This window comes from Leptonychotes weddellii, chromosome 12, assembly GCF_054177405.1.
Source record: "Leptonychotes weddellii isolate Sample4059 chromosome 12, ASM5417740v2, whole genome shotgun sequence".
Lineage (NCBI taxonomy): Eukaryota > Metazoa > Chordata > Mammalia > Carnivora > Phocidae > Leptonychotes > Leptonychotes weddellii.
The window spans coordinates 38259972-38277114 of NC_138380.1; the positions used below are offsets into that span (position 1 = coordinate 38259972).

At 37.1% G+C, this 17143-nt stretch overlaps 1 protein-coding gene across 4 annotated transcripts in view; it reads left to right on the forward strand.

Annotated features, from left to right (window-relative positions):
- The window catches only part of DPY19L1 (dpy-19 like C-mannosyltransferase 1), an 88197-nt gene that overhangs the window by 18376 nt on the left and 52678 nt on the right, over positions 1-17143 (forward strand). For all 4 annotated transcript variants that reach the window (XM_081800287.1, XM_081800286.1, XM_081800284.1 and 1 more), the window contains exons 2-6: positions 494-518; positions 1150-1237; positions 4897-5034; positions 6917-7037; positions 7753-7846. In XM_081800287.1, the coding sequence (XP_081656413.1) occupies positions 494-518; positions 1150-1237; positions 4897-5034; positions 6917-7037; positions 7753-7846 (466 nt within the window). The remainder of the gene's footprint in view (positions 1-493; positions 519-1149; positions 1238-4896; positions 5035-6916; positions 7038-7752; positions 7847-17143) is intronic.

Below are 17143 nucleotides of genomic sequence, written 5' to 3' on the forward strand. Positions count from 1 at the left end.
CTTATGTCTTTACTTATTTCACTTTAAATTTGTTTAAAAAATAGTAAAATTTATCATAAAAGTCCAGATATTGCAGCAATATATAAAAAGTGGCATGCTCTCATTTTATTCGTCCCCAGGCCTGCGCCCCGAGGTCACCATATTTCTTGATTCTAGAGTTACTTCTCACTGCTGGTTCTGTCCCTCTGGCAGTTCTATTTGTGGAAATTTCCACCTGAGCGTTCCTTGTGTAGTTTTTGGCAAATAATAGGCCCCCATTTTGTTGAATGACTCAGTGAATGAAATTTGTAGATATATGCCTAATTCTTTTATAATCCAGGCTGTTGGATTTTAAGCATAGCCCTGAGGTTTCTTTCACAGAGTCACTCTTCTTTCCCCAATTGCTAAGAGTCCAACACTACACATCCCAAATGCTTATCTTTATAATGCTTTTCTATAAAGTGAAAACATTTCTTTATGCTAACATAGTAATTTAAATTTCTTTTTCTTTCAGCTACCTTTGCAGCAGTGTTGCACTGGTAAGATTTTTTTTCCTCTGGTATATTTTATGCAGATGTTTACAACTCACCAAAGGTATTTCCCATAAATATAAAGAAATAATTTCAGTATGATAAGGATGAATATATATATTACATGCAACACAATAGTCTGAAAAAGTAGTTTAACTGATAAATCAAGGTCAGAATAATGCAATTTTTTAATAAAAAAAAGATCCATTATTAAAGAGGTTATATTTGAGACTGTATTTCACTTAACGTTAACATAGTGTTCATGTTGAGAGGAAGATTAATTTTTTTAATCTTCTGGATAGAATGAAATATGAATTTCATTAATCAGACATTTCTGAAATGGTAACCCAATGACATTTATAGTTCAATTTATAATTGTATTGTACTTGACTGAAAATATTCTTATTCTGGTTCATTCTAATTTTAAAATCTAATTTGAATGTGTTTCCTATTAGAAATTTTAGTAGAACTATTACAGCATACAGAGTGGCAAACAGATATGGATACCATTGTATTTGAGTTTTATTACAAAATTGTGTGCAAATTTCTGGATACCTTTATTTTTGCTTGTAGAGTTTCTTTTAAAAAAATACTTAGTATAAGCGTCAACACTTGGTTTGTTACCCTTTTGTTTCTGCAGGAGCCATATAACACACCTCTTTGAAAATGATCGTCACTTTTCTCACCTCTCAACATTGGAAAGGGAGATGGCTTTTCGCACTGAAATGGTGAGTTTTCATGTGATATTTTCGGGTTCTAAAAACTTTAAGCTTTTTATCATGGAAATTTTCAAAGATATACGAAATACAAAGAGTAGACACCTCCCCTTGCCTATCCCCCAGCTTCAACAACTGGACACAGCCATTTTTCCTTCGTATACACCTCCACGCATAGGAAACCTCAGACATCATATCATTTCATCGGTAAATACTTTCATATGTATCTCAAAAGAAAGGAATTTTTTGTTACCCACAGTTCTGTTGGCAAACTTGAAAACAATGAACAGCAATCACTTAATATCATTAAGTATCAATCAGTGTTTAAATGACTGATTGGCTTTTTTTTTCTTTTTACAGTTGGTGTGTTGGTAGGCTTGAATCAGGATTGAAGCCATGTCTGTACGTTGTGTCTAGTTGATGTGTCTCTTAAGTCTTTTAATCTATAAATTCCACTTCCCATTTTTATTGTTTTGCTATTTATTTATTGAAGAATCCAGGTTATTTGTCTTATAGAATTACCCATAGTAATTCATGTTATTTATTATGTTCCACTGGCCCAAGTTTCCTGAAAATTGATAGATAAGAGACTCGATAGCTGAAGGCTCTTTTTTTTTTTTTTTTGGCAGGAATATTTCATAAGTGGTGTGCATTTATTGTACCGTACAAAGAGGCACCCATATCTGGTTGTCTCACTGTGATGTCAAGATTGATCAGTGGCTTTAGGTATTGCCATGTTGGTTCTTCCATTATAGCCTAGCCATCAGCCTAGATCAGTTAGTTCATTAAGATTACCAAGTGGTGATTATCTATTCTATTATTTTTTCCCTGCATTTATTAACTGTAATTCTTATGTAAAGAAGAATTTTCCCATAATACTTATTTGGTTTCTCTGATGTACACTTCATACAGGTAAGACAGGTGAATGCTTGATTTTTTCTTTTTATTTACTACTTTCTAGAAAAATGAGTTGGTTTCCTAGCATTTTCTTCTGGTAACCAATGGAGTTCCTTCTTTTGGAGTATATCATTATGATCTGGTGGATTTTAGCATGTTTTGTGAAGTTACCTGTCTTTAGCTGGTGAGAAACTTTGCTGCTGACTCCGTGTCCCTTTGATGTGACCTCACTAGTATTCTGTAGCTTTCTTACTTTCTGGTACTATTAAGACATTTCTGGGGCGCCTGCAGGGCTGGCTCAGTTGGTTAAGCGTCTGCCTTCGGCTCAGGTCATGATCCCAGAGTCCTGGGATCGAGCCCCGCATCGGGTTCCCAGCTCAGCAGGGAGCCTGCTTCTCCCTCTCCCACTCCCCCTGCTTGTGTTCCCTCTCTTGCTATCTCTCTCTCTGTCAAATAAATAAAATCTTTAAAAAAAAAAAAGACATTTCCTCTCCAGACCTGGAATCATCCAGTTTTCCAAGGAGCCCCAATTCCTTTCAGTGGCAAATGGTATTTAGAGACCACAAATTTGGTGCTAGAGATGCTTATTGCTACTACAGTTGACCCTTAGGACAACAAGGGGTTAGAGGTGCTGACCCCATGCAGTCCAAAATCCACATATAACTTTTGACTCCTCCCAGATTTAACTATTAATAGCCTATTATTGACTGAAAGCCTTACCGATACCATAAGCAGTCGATTAACACGTATTTTGTATGTTACGTGTATTATATACTATATTCTTTCAACAAAGTAAGCCAGAGAAAAGAAAATGTTATTAAGAAAATCATAAGGAAGAGAAAATAAATTTACACTACCATACTCTATTGAAAAAGTCAGTGTGTAAGTGGAGTTGCGTAGTTCAAACCTGTGTTGTTTTAGGGTCAGCTGTATTTGATACTAGATTGGCCAATGTGTCCCAGCCTTTTTAGTAAACAGAATTAAGAAACAGTTTTTAAATTATTAATTTATATTCATATTTTAAAATTCAAATTTAGGATTAGATGGTTTTTACTTACTTTGTTTTAAATTTGTATCTTTACTGCTAGCCCAGGAATCTTGGTTTCATATTACTTATTTTTGTGGAATAAAAGTACCAAAGGTATTATTAAAAATAAGAGGATTGAGAACATTTTAAGACTTTCTTACATTTCTTTTTGACTTTAGGATATATTCCATTAGGATGTACAGTAGAATTACTATATCTTAAGGTTATTTGAAATCTTCTTCCAACTTGATAGTTAATTTCTTTATTTTATTTTTATTTTGATATTTAGGGATTTAAAAATTTTCATTTTATAATTAAATAAGAAGTTTACATGTTTCCAAAACAAATCTACAAAACAAGATAGGTTGTGGTGGTTTTCTACGGCTGCCATAACAAATGTACAATAAACTAGGTGGCTTAAAGAGCAGAGATTTATTCTCTCAGAGTTCTGGAGGCTAGAAGTCTGAAATCAAAGTGTTGGCAGGGTCATGTTCTTACCGAAGCCTCTAGGGAGAATCCTTCCTTGCCTCTTCCTAGCTTCTTGTGCCTTCTGGCAATCCTTGGTGCGCGTTGGCTGGCGTTGGAAATGCCATCACTTCAAGCTCTGCCTCTGTCTTCATGGGGCACTTTTCCCATTGTCTCTGTGTTTAACTTTCCCTCTTATTGTAAGGATACCATTTATATTAGATGACCTCATTTTGACCACATCTGCAAGGAACCTAATCCACATAGGTTCACATTCCCAGGTTCCAGTGGATATGAAATTTGGGGGGATATTATTCAACCTAGTACAGTAGGAAATATTTTAAAAAATAGCGATAGGAAAGCTAAACACCATAATATCAAGAACCATTTTTTTCCTTATCTATAAATATTGGGCATGCAAATCGCTTTCATATTTATGAGCCTTAAATCCAGTGTGGAGTTTGACAGCTGATGGGTGCTGGCTACCAGAGCAGCTCTAGGCAAAATTGTATAGAAAGTGAGCACCCTGCACTTCCACTTCCACTCCCTGACCAGGGCAGCAAGTACTAGTACTTGCTTATTTTTTGGTCTGTGTATTATTCCAACCTCAATATCTGTCCTAATTCCCTCAAAACGAGAGTACCACTACTGTCTTCTTCCCCTATCCACACAGCCCCAGTCCTCCAGGGTTCTTCCCTTATTCTGAGCTGGGAGGAAGGAAAATAGTCTGTAAAATTAGTTGGCATCTGGATGTACCTTATATGTAATATATCAGCATGGAGCCTTCCTAATATATTTGCATTTTTACATGTAAATCTGGAGGAAAGATGACTGATAGCACCATTTTGGGGATTCAGATGGGCAGTAGGGGGAAACATTTTTGGCTAGAGAGATTTCTTGGATCACGGTAACTTAAGTTCCATAGTAAACCACTCACTTGCCCTGTTCATAAGATAGCCTTTTCTAACACTTAAATTAGTATAGGATATGGAGTTTTCTTAAGTTGCATAGGTTGTCTGAGTTATATATATTACTTTTTAAATGTTGAAACTATTTTTGAAGATGTTTCGAGGTCAATTATTTTAATTAAGACAAGGTTATACTAAAATATGTAGTTCTTTTTTATAACCTAAGATTGTATTAGTGTTCAGAAACCATGAGAATAATTGTAGCTATTATTTGCTTGATTGTTTTTCAAAAACAGTCTAAGTTTTTTTAAGCTGGCAAGAGGCATAGGAATTACGCATTTTTTTATTATAATTATAACTTACGCTTGTTTCAGGGACTATATTATTCCTACTTTAAGACTATTGTGGAAGCACCCTCATTTTTGAATGGAGTATGGATGATTATGAATGATAAGCTGACTGAATACCCCCTTGTTATTAATACATTAAAAAGGTTCAATCTTTACCCTGAGGTAAGTTACTTTTTCAATTGTGTTTTTTCTCTTTTTTTACTTTTTTAAAGTGTTATTTGCATTAAATGCTGATTCTAAATGTGAGATGTAATTCAATATATTATATTTCATCTCATTTTTTAAAGAAGATGTGTATCTTTTCTTGGAAAGGAATATGGAAAAAAGATTATTATTAATTTTGGTGGGCTTTAACTGATTTCATGGAAACTGTTACGATGGCATGGTCTAGAAAGGTTGAAAACGGTCTAGATTCGGTGCGTAGAGATTATAGCAAGGAAGCACCATTACATGTCATTTGCCAAATAATGTTTCTTCCCTCTTGGGGATTCTTCACTTAATTGAATGCTCTTTTTTTGGGTGGAGTGGGGGAAAAGGGGGTCCACTCAGGAGGTGAGGGAGGAAGGCAGTGATATCAGTAACTTTTTGGCCTCTCCTTTACCATCCCTGCCTTTATTTGACACATCCCTGAGCATTTTCCAGGGCCAAGTTGAGATCCTCCTTGACTTGATATGAGGGTCATCTTTTAATACACTGTCCCCGTGACTTCCCCTTCTTAGCTTGCTGATGTTGCTAGACAGCACGTCCTTGTGCCAGGGCCCTGGCTGCCTTGGTCTCTGGGGATCTCAAGCCCAGGCTCAGTACCTGGACTTAGTAGGGCTCTCAGGCATTTCCCATTGAATGAGAGAAGTCCAGCTTCCATCTAGATTGGTGAGTTAGCTGATTGATTAATGAGGAGATGGAGATAGAGACAAATACATAACCACCAAAGTTCAGTGTTGGTTTCCTGATGTACTGCTTATTGAGTTCTTTCTATGACCATGTACACATTTGCTATGGGATAACACAGCAAATATTTTTTTTTATAAGTGCTTTTTGTCTTTTAGAATATTTGTAACAGTCTTCCTGTGTCATCTTTTCTTCCTCAGGATCAGTTTTAGTGGCTATATATAGTCTCCCATTGTTTATTTAGTCCATCTTTTGTGAAAATATTCATTGTTTTCAACTTTTAAAATATCCTGAAGCTGCCATAAGCATCCTTGAAGCTAAATCTCTGTACATATCCTTGTTTTTTAAACTATAAATTTGTTGTTGTGGAACTATTTAGTTAAACAGAATATATACTTTAATGATTTTGGTACGTGTTGCCAAAATGCTTTCTAGATAGGTTATACTAATCAAAATTACCATTGGCAGTGTTTTTGAAAATGCTTATATCCCCGAATCCCTGCCAGTTTGGTAGACAAAAAAATTAAAATCACATGATATATTTTGTTCATTGCTATATATGTGTGTTTATATGTATTTCATTCAATGCTATGCATTAAAAATGCATTTTTAATTTTAAAAGTAATTGCTTATGCCCTTTGTCTATATTTCTATTAAAATTTTGTAAGAGCTCGTTTATTACATGCTAGATATTAATACCATGCTATATGGGTAAGCATTTTCCCCCAGCTTTTTGTTCGCCTTTCAACTTTGTGTGTGATCTGTATGTATTTTTTCTGTACAGAAATGCCATATCTATTCACATCTTGAGAAATTAGATCTATTCAAGAAGACAGAATATCTGTTTGTTCAACTCTTTTATGTACCTTAGTAGAATTTTATACCTTTTGAAAAATATGAATCTTGTGTGTTTCATGTTATATTTTATTCTCACCCATGGGTGGAGAGTTGAAGACTGACCAATGAAGAATCTGTGCAGGGGATTGTGAGGCTGATTTTACTAGATTTAATGGGAGCTAAGTAGATCGTAGAGGAAAGGAAAATTTGATAATTATCAAGATATCTCAAAAATATTCTAGTAATGAAACTGTTGATGATAATACCTTTTCTCTAAAAAAATCTCTAAAAAAAAAAGTCTCTATTTTTTAAAAAATAGGTAATCTTAGCCAGCTGGTACCGGATTTATACCAAAATAATGGACTTGATTGGTCTTCAAACCAAGATATGTTGGACGGTGACCAGAGGAGAAGGACTCAGTCCTATTGAAAGCTGTGAAGGCAAGTTTCTTTCCATGATATTGTCCAGTTATTTATTGGAGCACATTAAACTTACTGCAAACTTAGTGATATAAATAACCATATTTATTATGCTTATGGATTCTGCAAGTGAGGAATTTGGGCTGGGTATAGCAGGGTTGGTTTGTTTCCACCATGTCAGAGGCTTCCGCTAGACTCAGGTGACTTGGGAAGACTGAAATTAATGGAGACTGCTTCACTTACATTCTAACTCCTGGGCTGGGGTCCCTGTGAGGCTGGGCTCAGTTGGGACTGTCAACTGGGACACCTACATAATGCCCTTTCCATGCACCATGGGCTTTTGTATAGCATAGTACCTCAGGGTAGTCAGGCTTTGCATGGGCTCCAAGTTGGACACTGCTTGGCCTCTTCTAGCCTTAGAAGTCACATGGTATGGCCTCCACCATCGTCTGTTGAGGCAGTCACAAGCCCAGCCGGGCTCAAAAGCAGGAACAGAGACCCCCGTACCTCTATAGGAGGCATGTCCGTGAGTTTGTAGCCCTGTTTAAAAACCACCGCAGCTACTGCCATGTTCTCATTTTTGTTCCGTAGTAGGGTCACGTGTTTGTATGGGAACCAAGGCAACCATTTAATATATCTGTGCCATTTTCAAAATAAGCACATTTTAATATAAATTGCCAGACACACAAAGTAATTTATAGTTAGAACATGTTTTTTTTTTTTTTTATTTTTAAAGGATTGGGAGATCCTGCTTGCTTTTATGTTGCTGTAATTTTTATTTTAAATGGACTAATGATGGCATTATTCTTCATATATGGCACATATTTAAGGTAAGACCATTGAGAATATTTTGGTATGTGTTATAATATTATGTATTAAAATAATAAAAATAGTGAGATAAAGATTAACTTGCAGTTCAGTTTTATAACAGTATTATTTCTAATACATCTAGATACAAAATTCTTTCCTATTTGGATGATTTCACCATTGGCATAGTCTGCCAAAGTTAAAATAATTTTAGATGCTTAAATAGAGAATGGTGGGGATATTGGATAAATTTTAAATATTCACAGGCTTTTGAGCATAAGCAGTATATTGTTTACACAAAATACAAGGAAAGGACCACTCATTATCAAATGGTGTTAATGACTCTATTTTGTTGACATTAAAATGGAAATATATTCTATACAGATATTTAATATCTGACCTGATCAACTTCATAGTCCAGCAATATTCCTTAAACTAAAAAGATTGACAAATTTTTTAAGGGTTTTTATGTTTCTTTTTCTTCTTTTTTTTTTTTGACAGTTTGTTACATTGTATACTTGTTTGAACTATTTTACCTTGAGAGTATCTTTAGAATTTTCTTTTTTTATTGCTTACTGATTCCTTGTTAGTACAGAAGTGTGAGCATAGGTATATGATTTTCAGTTTGGGTTAATGAGTTTGAATCTGCTATTATCCCATTAGCTTTGTTTTGGAAGTATGGCATTTTTAGCTTACTACCTCAAAGATCTACTGCATCCCTGGCTCAGTGTTTGAGCAGATAACGGTTACTTGATAAATATTTGTCAAATGAGAAAGTTATTAGAAGATCAATTTAGAGTATATTTGCATATAGATTTAAGATACTTTGATACTAATATATCTGATTTAGCTATAAGAAAGTTCTTTTAATTATATAACTGGGGAGACTGAAATGAAAATGCATGATTAAAAGATGAGGTGGAAAATTTTGTTTTTGAAACAAGACACACAGATAACCAAAAGTATATGGTAATCAGAAGAGGAAGCTGACTTGAAAGAAAGCAAGGCCAGTGTGTCTTGTATCATGATGAGCCAAAGGTCTCTATCTTGGGGGGGAAATCTATCATTCTGCTAAGTACTAATGGATAGCTTTACTACATTTGAGAGATTTGATTTTGAGTAAGAGAAGTTAAAATATGGAACATGGCAGTGTTGCCAAATTACTGATCTATAGTTATGCTACTTTTTGAAAGAAGAATTGAGATTGAAAGAAGACTTTCTAAACATTTATTAAACATTCAGTATCATTTTCTTATAATGCTTGTTATAACCATCGTTTCAAAGGCCAAACAACATCTGCTGCAGAGAGTATGATGTTCTGGTTTTGATTGAGAGGTTCTAGGTGGTTTGGGCCCTGACCTAAGATTTCTCAGTCTTCAGCCCCAACAGTCCCCAGACAGCAGTTTTCTCCCTGCATAGGAGATACATGTGCATTTGTCCAGTCAACATAAAGTACAGACTGAGTGGCTTCTTTTGGAGATGGTGTGCTTGGGTTTTGAAAGCATGTGGTGGGGTGAGGTGGGAGCTGGAGGTGGTGCTGGGTGTGTGTCAATGGGGGACAGACAGCAAAGATAAAGGGCTTATAATGCTGGGGCAGGAGAAATTTGTTCTGTGTGGAGGGTTGCTTTAACTGTGCCTTGGAGGGTCAGAGCGTTTTGGATAGGTTGGGGAGAAAAGAATCCCAGGGAGAGGCAAAGGTGGACATCCTGGGATGTGGAAAGCGGATCGGTTTTGCTAGGATGCAGATTATTGAGGGCCGTTGTAGAAGATGAAGACTGAAGAAATGGGTTGGGCCGGTTGATGAATGACCTTGGCTGGTCTGAAACTATTCCAAAGCCAGTGAGAGAAATCAGAAATTTGACCAATAGAGGGACAGGATTCAAGCTGAACTATGATCTCATGAGACCCTTGAATTCACCTGTCACTGAAGTTAGCCAGTGACTACTTGAGCATGCTGTCTGCAAAACCGCAGGGTGATTTTAGAACCAATTTAGTGGCTTTGGACCAGGATTTTTTTTTTTTTTACATGAAAAAGAAAAGATTATAAATAACAGTACACAACACTTTGTAAGATAGGTGTTATTTAGAGAAACTTGTATTTGTTGATTGTATATACATGTCTACATGTGCATGTGCTGAGTTGTAGTGTAAAGTCTCACTTCTTGTAGTTTGAGTGTCAAAAAATCTGTAGATCACTGCTTAGGGTAGCAGGAGGAGTGACTTTGCCTTAAAAGCATTTGAGTCTTGGGGCACCTGGGTTGCTCAGTCAGTTAAGTGTTCAACTCTTGATTTTGGCTCAGGTCATGATCTCAGGGTTGTAAGATCGAACCCCGAGTCTGGCTTTGTGCTGGCTGGGTGTGGAGCCTGCCTAAGATCCTCTCCCTCCCTCTTCCCTCTGCCCCTCCCCTCCTGCTCCTTCACTCTCTCTCTCTCTCTCAAAAAAAAAAAAAAGGCATTTGAGCCTTTCCAAATAGCTGTTTTTGGTTTCTCTTCCTGGCTCCGAGGGATGCAACCTGTTTCAGCTTTACCCACTTGACTGCTCTGGGCCCTAGCTGGCCCTTCGGGTGTCCTTGACCCCTTAGCCCCCCCGGGGTGGTCTGCCTTACGCAGCTGTGCTTGGATGTAGACACTGCAGTGGTGGCACATGTTTTCATTTCTCTAGCTCTCCCTTTGCTCTGTTTGCGAGTGTTTTTTTTTAACCCTGAATAATCACTTTAGCTCTATCCAAACACATCCTAAACTTGTCTCCTCCCAGCCCCAAAAGAGCATCCAGTTCTCCTACATTATAGAGCCCCTTGTATTCTAGGGAGCCTTGACTATTGCACTGTGCCTTGAGGACGGGTGTGTAAATTAGATTCCAGTGGTGATCCTGGTTTATATTGTGTTGAATAAAGTCTTCTGTCACTTCTTTTCTATCAGTCTTTTTCATCATATTTTAAAATGTTCTTGACATGAGTATTTTTTGAGGTCTCAAATTGCTAGGTAGTTCTTACTGTTTTCTTCCTTGGTGGTTAGTTTTGTCACCCTTCTAACTTTGTGAAGTGGGATGAAGCTGCAGACTTCTTAACATGTGGGTTAAGAATAAAGAGGAGGATATCTAGAATTGTGGTTAGAATCTTTTTATAAGTTGTATTATATAAATTTACAGGCAGATTGAGTATAACATTTTACTCCAGAAGTATATTTCTTTTTAAAATAGTACAGATATAAGCTTTTCTGAAGTCAGATAAGCCAATCCATTTCACAAAAAATGAAAGTGGAAGAGAAAATAGAAAACACAGCCAAATGGTGAAATGGGGCTGGGGTGCCAAGCTCTGACTTGAGGAGATGAAGTCAGATGTTTTTGCAAACACAACCTATTCATGCTGTACCTCTTTTTCTGGAATTCTCAGTATTTTGGTATTTTTAAAAATAAAAATTAAAAAAAAACATTGTTAATTATTTTCTAAAAGCCGTGCTGTTAATTCATGATTACAGTTATTTATTTTATAAGATGCCCTGACATGTGTCAGCTACAAACAGTTTCTGAAGGCCAGTTTTGTAAGACTTGGTGTATGTAAGTCTCTATTCTGCAGGGAGGAGAGCTCCCTGAGGGAACCTTCAGGGACCGTTAGGAGAGGGAGTTGAGCTGCCAGGTGTTGGAGTAGTCGTTTAAAGCAACAAGCCAAAAGTGAAAGAGTTAAGCCTTTTATTACTTGCTGTGATGGTGTAAAACTGGAGAAAATACAGACTCCCCCATGTCCATTTCCCCCCATGGAACAGTGCCCTGGTTGAGAATCGAGGGATCAGTGCAGACATGAGGGTCATCTCACTGTTGAGGAAGCCCTGAACAAAAGGTGAACCTTTGTAATTGTCTATGGTTGGGCCTCAGAAATCATATATGGGTTTTTAATCAGGAGCCCGACTCCCTAGGGCATTAGTAGGCAAGGTCATGAGCTAGTCCTGGGATGAATGTAGGACTCATTTGGCAGGGGGATCTGAAGAAACGTAGTGTGGACCTGGTCCTGACTGTCCAGCAGAAATACTGTGAGGGGAAGAGTTGTCCCCTGTTTCCAGATTCACCACTATGTACCCTGGCTCTCAAGAGCATACTGAAGCAGAACAATTTCTGTAGGTGAAATGAGTGTCCTTAGCTGATGCCAACAGTAAGGCATGTAGAAGCCAAGACAAAATATAGACAACAATCTGTCCAGGCTCACTGGGGCTTTATTCTCAGGTTAAATAAAACATGAGGATCTGGGCATGAGTCAGTACTTGATTCTGGACTGACTGCTTTCTGTTGTTTGGTGTACATCTGTCACCTTGGCATTTTCCTTCACTACCCAGAGTTCTTTCATTGCTCTCTGATAATGGGATCTCTTATGCCATATCCTATGTATTCCACTTTCATGGTTTATTTTTTCACTCTGGTACATCTTCCATCTTCTAGAAGTCTTTGAGAATGAGTGGATGGGAGGTAAATTTTTCAGATCATGTATATTTGAAAATGTCTTTATTTTGTCTTCATGTTTGATTAATAGTTTTGCCGAGTATTGAACTCCAGATTGGAAATCACTTTCCTTCAGAATTTTGAAGGCGTCACACTATTGTTGCTTCACGTGGTGCTGTTCAGGCGTTCTTCAGTTATTCAGATTTCTAAATTTTTGTTTGTGACCTTTTCTTCCCTTTCTTTTCTGAAAGATTGTAGAATCTTCTCTTTGTCTCCATGGTTCTGAAATTTCATAATATGTCTTGCCCTAGATCTGTCTGTTCCCATTTATTATCTTAGTCGTGTGAGCGTTCTATATTCTAGGAAATTTTGTCAACTTTATTTCTCCAACTCTTCTATATTCAGTTTTTCATTTGTTATCTTCTAATTTTCAAGAATTTTAATTTGTTCTGTGAATGTTCCTTTTTTAAAAGAAATAGTATTTTATTTTTGTTTCATGGATTCAGTATCTTTTTCTCTGAGGGTACCAATGTTTTTTTCCCTCCCTAAATAATTTGGTATCTTCTAGTTCACTTTTTAAAATTTTTCGGTCTATACCTACCATGTTAGAAGTTTTCCTTAGCTGTCTGGCCATCCTAGGCTGTCATGATTGAGATTGGAGGACAAAAAAGCTGTATGGGAGCTCCAGATCGTGGGTGGAACCTGTTAACATTGAGTTTTTATATAATTTGAATAAATGATGTGGGAAGAACTTAGAGTGACTGCCAGTTCTTTGGTTTGCCTTTGGATGTAAAAGAAAATTTAATGTAACAAAGGTTTTTCGGGGTTGTAATAGGGAAGTAAAGTGTTTCATAAGTTAACTGGAATGCAAGATTATAGAATTTTTAAGAAGTGTCTGGGTAGGAGGGAGAACACCTAGATGAGTTAGGAGACATTGTCTTCTGTGTGAGAATACAATAAATTAATGCTAGCAAGGCACCTAGAAGAATGCCTGCTTTCAGAAAATAGTTTTTAATTGAAGTGAATAAATAAATTATTGGAAAAAAACTTAGCTCTTGATTACTATTTATGAAAGGCACAAAAATAATATATTATTATTTATCACATAAGCTTTATTAGAATTTTACCAATTTAGGAAATATTTTTTCAGTGGACTCATCTGAAGCGTTTCCTCTGCAGATTCCACTTTTTTTTTTTTTCCAGATTCTAGTCTTAAGATTATTTGTTTACTGAAGAAATATGTATCTAGCACTTTAAGAGGTAACTCTGAGGGAACAGAATCACAGGAAAGTTATGGATCTCTCCTAGCGGTCAGACTTGGGCAGCAAACAGTGTGGTTAAGTGTCATTTGCTGAGATAATGACCTAAAGAGGGACAGATTTTAGAGAAAAGATGCCAACATTTTCAACCAATAACTTTCATCAATTTATGCATACTGAAGAGAAATACTTCTCTTTTAAATATTCATATACAACTGTTAGGCCAAATGATTAAAGATGTGCTGGAAGGCCAAGTTAATAGAACATTCCAAAAGCAAAAAAACAACAAAACGAAACAACCCACAGCAACAACATGGAGCTGGAAAAATTTGAGCTGGTGTAATTCATAGCTTAAATAAGACATATTTTTAGCCAAAAATCCAGGCTGCGTAAATAGTAATGCTTGATTTTCTAACAAAGCATGAACAAACAGAAAAATCTCAAATAAAACAATGGAAGCAAAGCAAAATTGTCATAAAGAATAAGAAGTTCAACTTTGTCTTAAAACAGGTATGGGAAGGGGGAGGTTTCTATTTATTGATACAGAGAAGTGATATGAAAAGCTACTCTATTCTGCCACAGAGTCTAAAAAGGACACCAAGTCACTTCATAGATAACTTGGGCTGGATCATGAGAAGAAAATAGAGAAATTGGTTATATTAACTATGACTATTCACTCTCACTATTCAGGATAGAAGGGGGGGATATTAGTAAGCAAAATTAAAAGGAAGGTTTGGCATATAGACTAATCTACCGTGCCTTCAGGGCTTCTGGAACACATCTAGAAATAAAGTAGTTAAAAATTCTTTCTGGTATTGAAGAAGCATGAACCTTCAATGACCAAAGAAAATAATAGAGTAAAGTAGAAAGTCAGAAAATGAATACATTATGCTCTGTGACTGATTTGTTCCTCCTGTGGAAGAAAAGGCATTTTCTGATGACTAGCTATGTCTACAAAAGAATGGACAGGCTTTTCTGACAAGAGCTGAGAAGCCATGGAGAACAGAGTGGAGGCAAAGAAAGGTGAATATTCAAGAGGATGAAGAGATCAGAGACAGATCAGAGTGGCCACAGTGATACAGAGCAGCAGATGTTAAATCTAGAGAAGGTCATAAAAAGGATAATTAAAAAGTTCTCAGAAAGCCTCCTCCGTGCAATAGAGGGAATGGAAAAGAAGAACAGGGGACCCTGGACCATGACTCTGAGTTAAGACTCTAGACATGCCCTTGACGAAGGGTAACAGCTGTGAATTATGAAGAATGAGCTGGAGTATTAGGAGAGAACTTCTGTGAGGAGGCAAGTGAGAGAAAGGAGCTCAGAGGAGCAGACTTCCACGAAGGGTCCCAGATGGTGTCTGAAAGTAGCAATAGAGGAAGCTTCAGCCTCCCCTCTGGGCCTTGAGCCATACAGGAGCGTGGTGGTATGAGGAAAGGAAACTTCCTCTCAGAGGAGGGTAAGGTTTCAAGGTAGGAGGAGAGGAAGCATCTGGGCAGAGGCTGAGGGTTCCTGGAAGGAAGTCGTTCACCACGGAATGGAGGTTCTTGAGGGCACAGTAGGAGGTCTGGATGGGGAGTCAAGCAGTGTGGTGGTTGGGTCACAGTAGGGGCTCCACTGAACACATGGCACTGATGATGAGCAGGAGCCTGTGTCCAGGCCGGTGAGCAAGGACAGCAGTGGTGTGAGGTGTGGTGTGTTTGACTGAAAGTGCCCCCTCTCCTCAAAAAGGAATGCCAGCCAACTTTTGATTGGATAGTTTTTATGTTTTCATTTACTCCTCAGATACCTTTTGACTCTGTGCCATAGGCAAGGCACTATGGGAACTACCAGGATGAACTGGGAAGTTCACAGTCTAGTAAATAAAATCTTCTGTTTCTTGGCCCTGGCAGACAAAGAGTTAAATTAAAGGCATTAATTAGTTGCCTGTAACAGACTGGAAGGACTAAGCTGAGACCATTCCTCGCCTTCCTGATTGTCATTCTTGTCCTCACCTTTACTTTCTGGGGCTTTCTTTTATGCTCCAGAAAAGCCAGAGGATCCACGTGTAAGTGTAGGGGAAGATGCTCAGCTCTCAGCAGGCCTGCTGGGCATTTCTTCATCTGGCTAGCAAGGTGCCTATGCCTTACATCTCAAACTTGAGACTGCAATTCTCTTGATTCAATTTGTTCCACATTATTCTCTCCTTTTCTCTTTCATAAGCATTCATACAGCAGAAGTTAGTTAATTTAATTCACTCCAAGGGTTATTTAATAACGTTTTGAATTAACTATGATTACTTTTTCTTCTTGAATGTTGAACTTTGTATGTTTTATCATTTTTTGGTAAATAGAGGTACACGTGTCCGTGATTAACTAAGCCTACCAAAATATGATTGATTTGAATTCATGTTACTTAAAGATGTGAGAAAGAAGAGAATTGTAAATTATTAAATGTCAGAACTGAAAAGTATTAAGATCTTTTACTCCTTCATTTTGTACCTGAGGAAATCGAGGCTCAAAAGGTGAATGAGATGTATGAGTAAATGTGCAAGCTTAGACTATTTTAAAATTTGCACAATGGGAGCTTTCATATTTTCTGACAGTTGGTGGTAATATTGCAGAAGAATCTTTTTTTTTTTTTTAAACCACTAGGGAATGCTGAAATATCAACTGATCAACTGTAATGGGGGAAAAAAAATCAGTCTTAAGTTTTCTGATTATTACATCTTTTCTGTTTAGCAAAATAAAATGACCTATATGATAGTCTGTAAGGATTCGAGGGAAAGGAGGTAAATGCTGGGGACACTATTTTAGATTTATTGCAAGTCACACCATTTCAAAATGATTGTAAGTCAGATATTTCTTGTAGATAAGCGAATTTTGTTCTCCCCTCCTAGCTATGCAGGGCATGAAAGTGTACCAGAAAATCTGCCTCCCTGGTTAGGTAAGCAAAGCTGTCTGTGTTCGTGGAAGATGCTGGGCCATAACCCATCTTGTGGTTATTTAGTTTAAGGGGAGTGATGTCGCACTGATTCTGCCTTTGGGAAAATGTCCAGTCCCTGAGCCCCACAGGCTGTATGGCAGTCCAGTAGTATGGATGGAAGACTTCTTGAGCAGACCCCATCATGAGATTTGGTTGGGAAATTGGACTTGGGATTCTTCTGTCCTTGTCCTCTTTTTATCCCTGTCCCTGTCTTTACTCTGCCATTAAAAAAAAATTGAACTTACAAAATTTCAGCTTTGACTCTTTTTCTTTTCAGGGTATTTTTAAAAGGGAATTTTTACATTAATTTCCCAAAGTGTTGTTGTTGTTGTTGTTGTTGTTGTTTTTCAGTCTCTCTTGTGTAGGGTGTTTTTGGATTATAACCAGAGAATGAGGTGTCTTTCCAGCTAGGTGTTCCAGGTGCTATAGAAATCGTGTATATTCTCTGTATAGTCAAAGTACTATATAGATTTATAAAATTGAGCCTACTGATCTCATTTGAATCCTTGGTATGTTTTCTTTAGCTTATATGATCTGCCAAAGTCTGAAAGTGTTAAAATACTATACTATGATCAGATTTTATCATATCCCCGTATTTTTAGAAGTTTTAGCTCTAGATATCTGGTGGCTGTATTGCTTGTCCATATCATTTTTATTTAAAGAAATAGAATTGA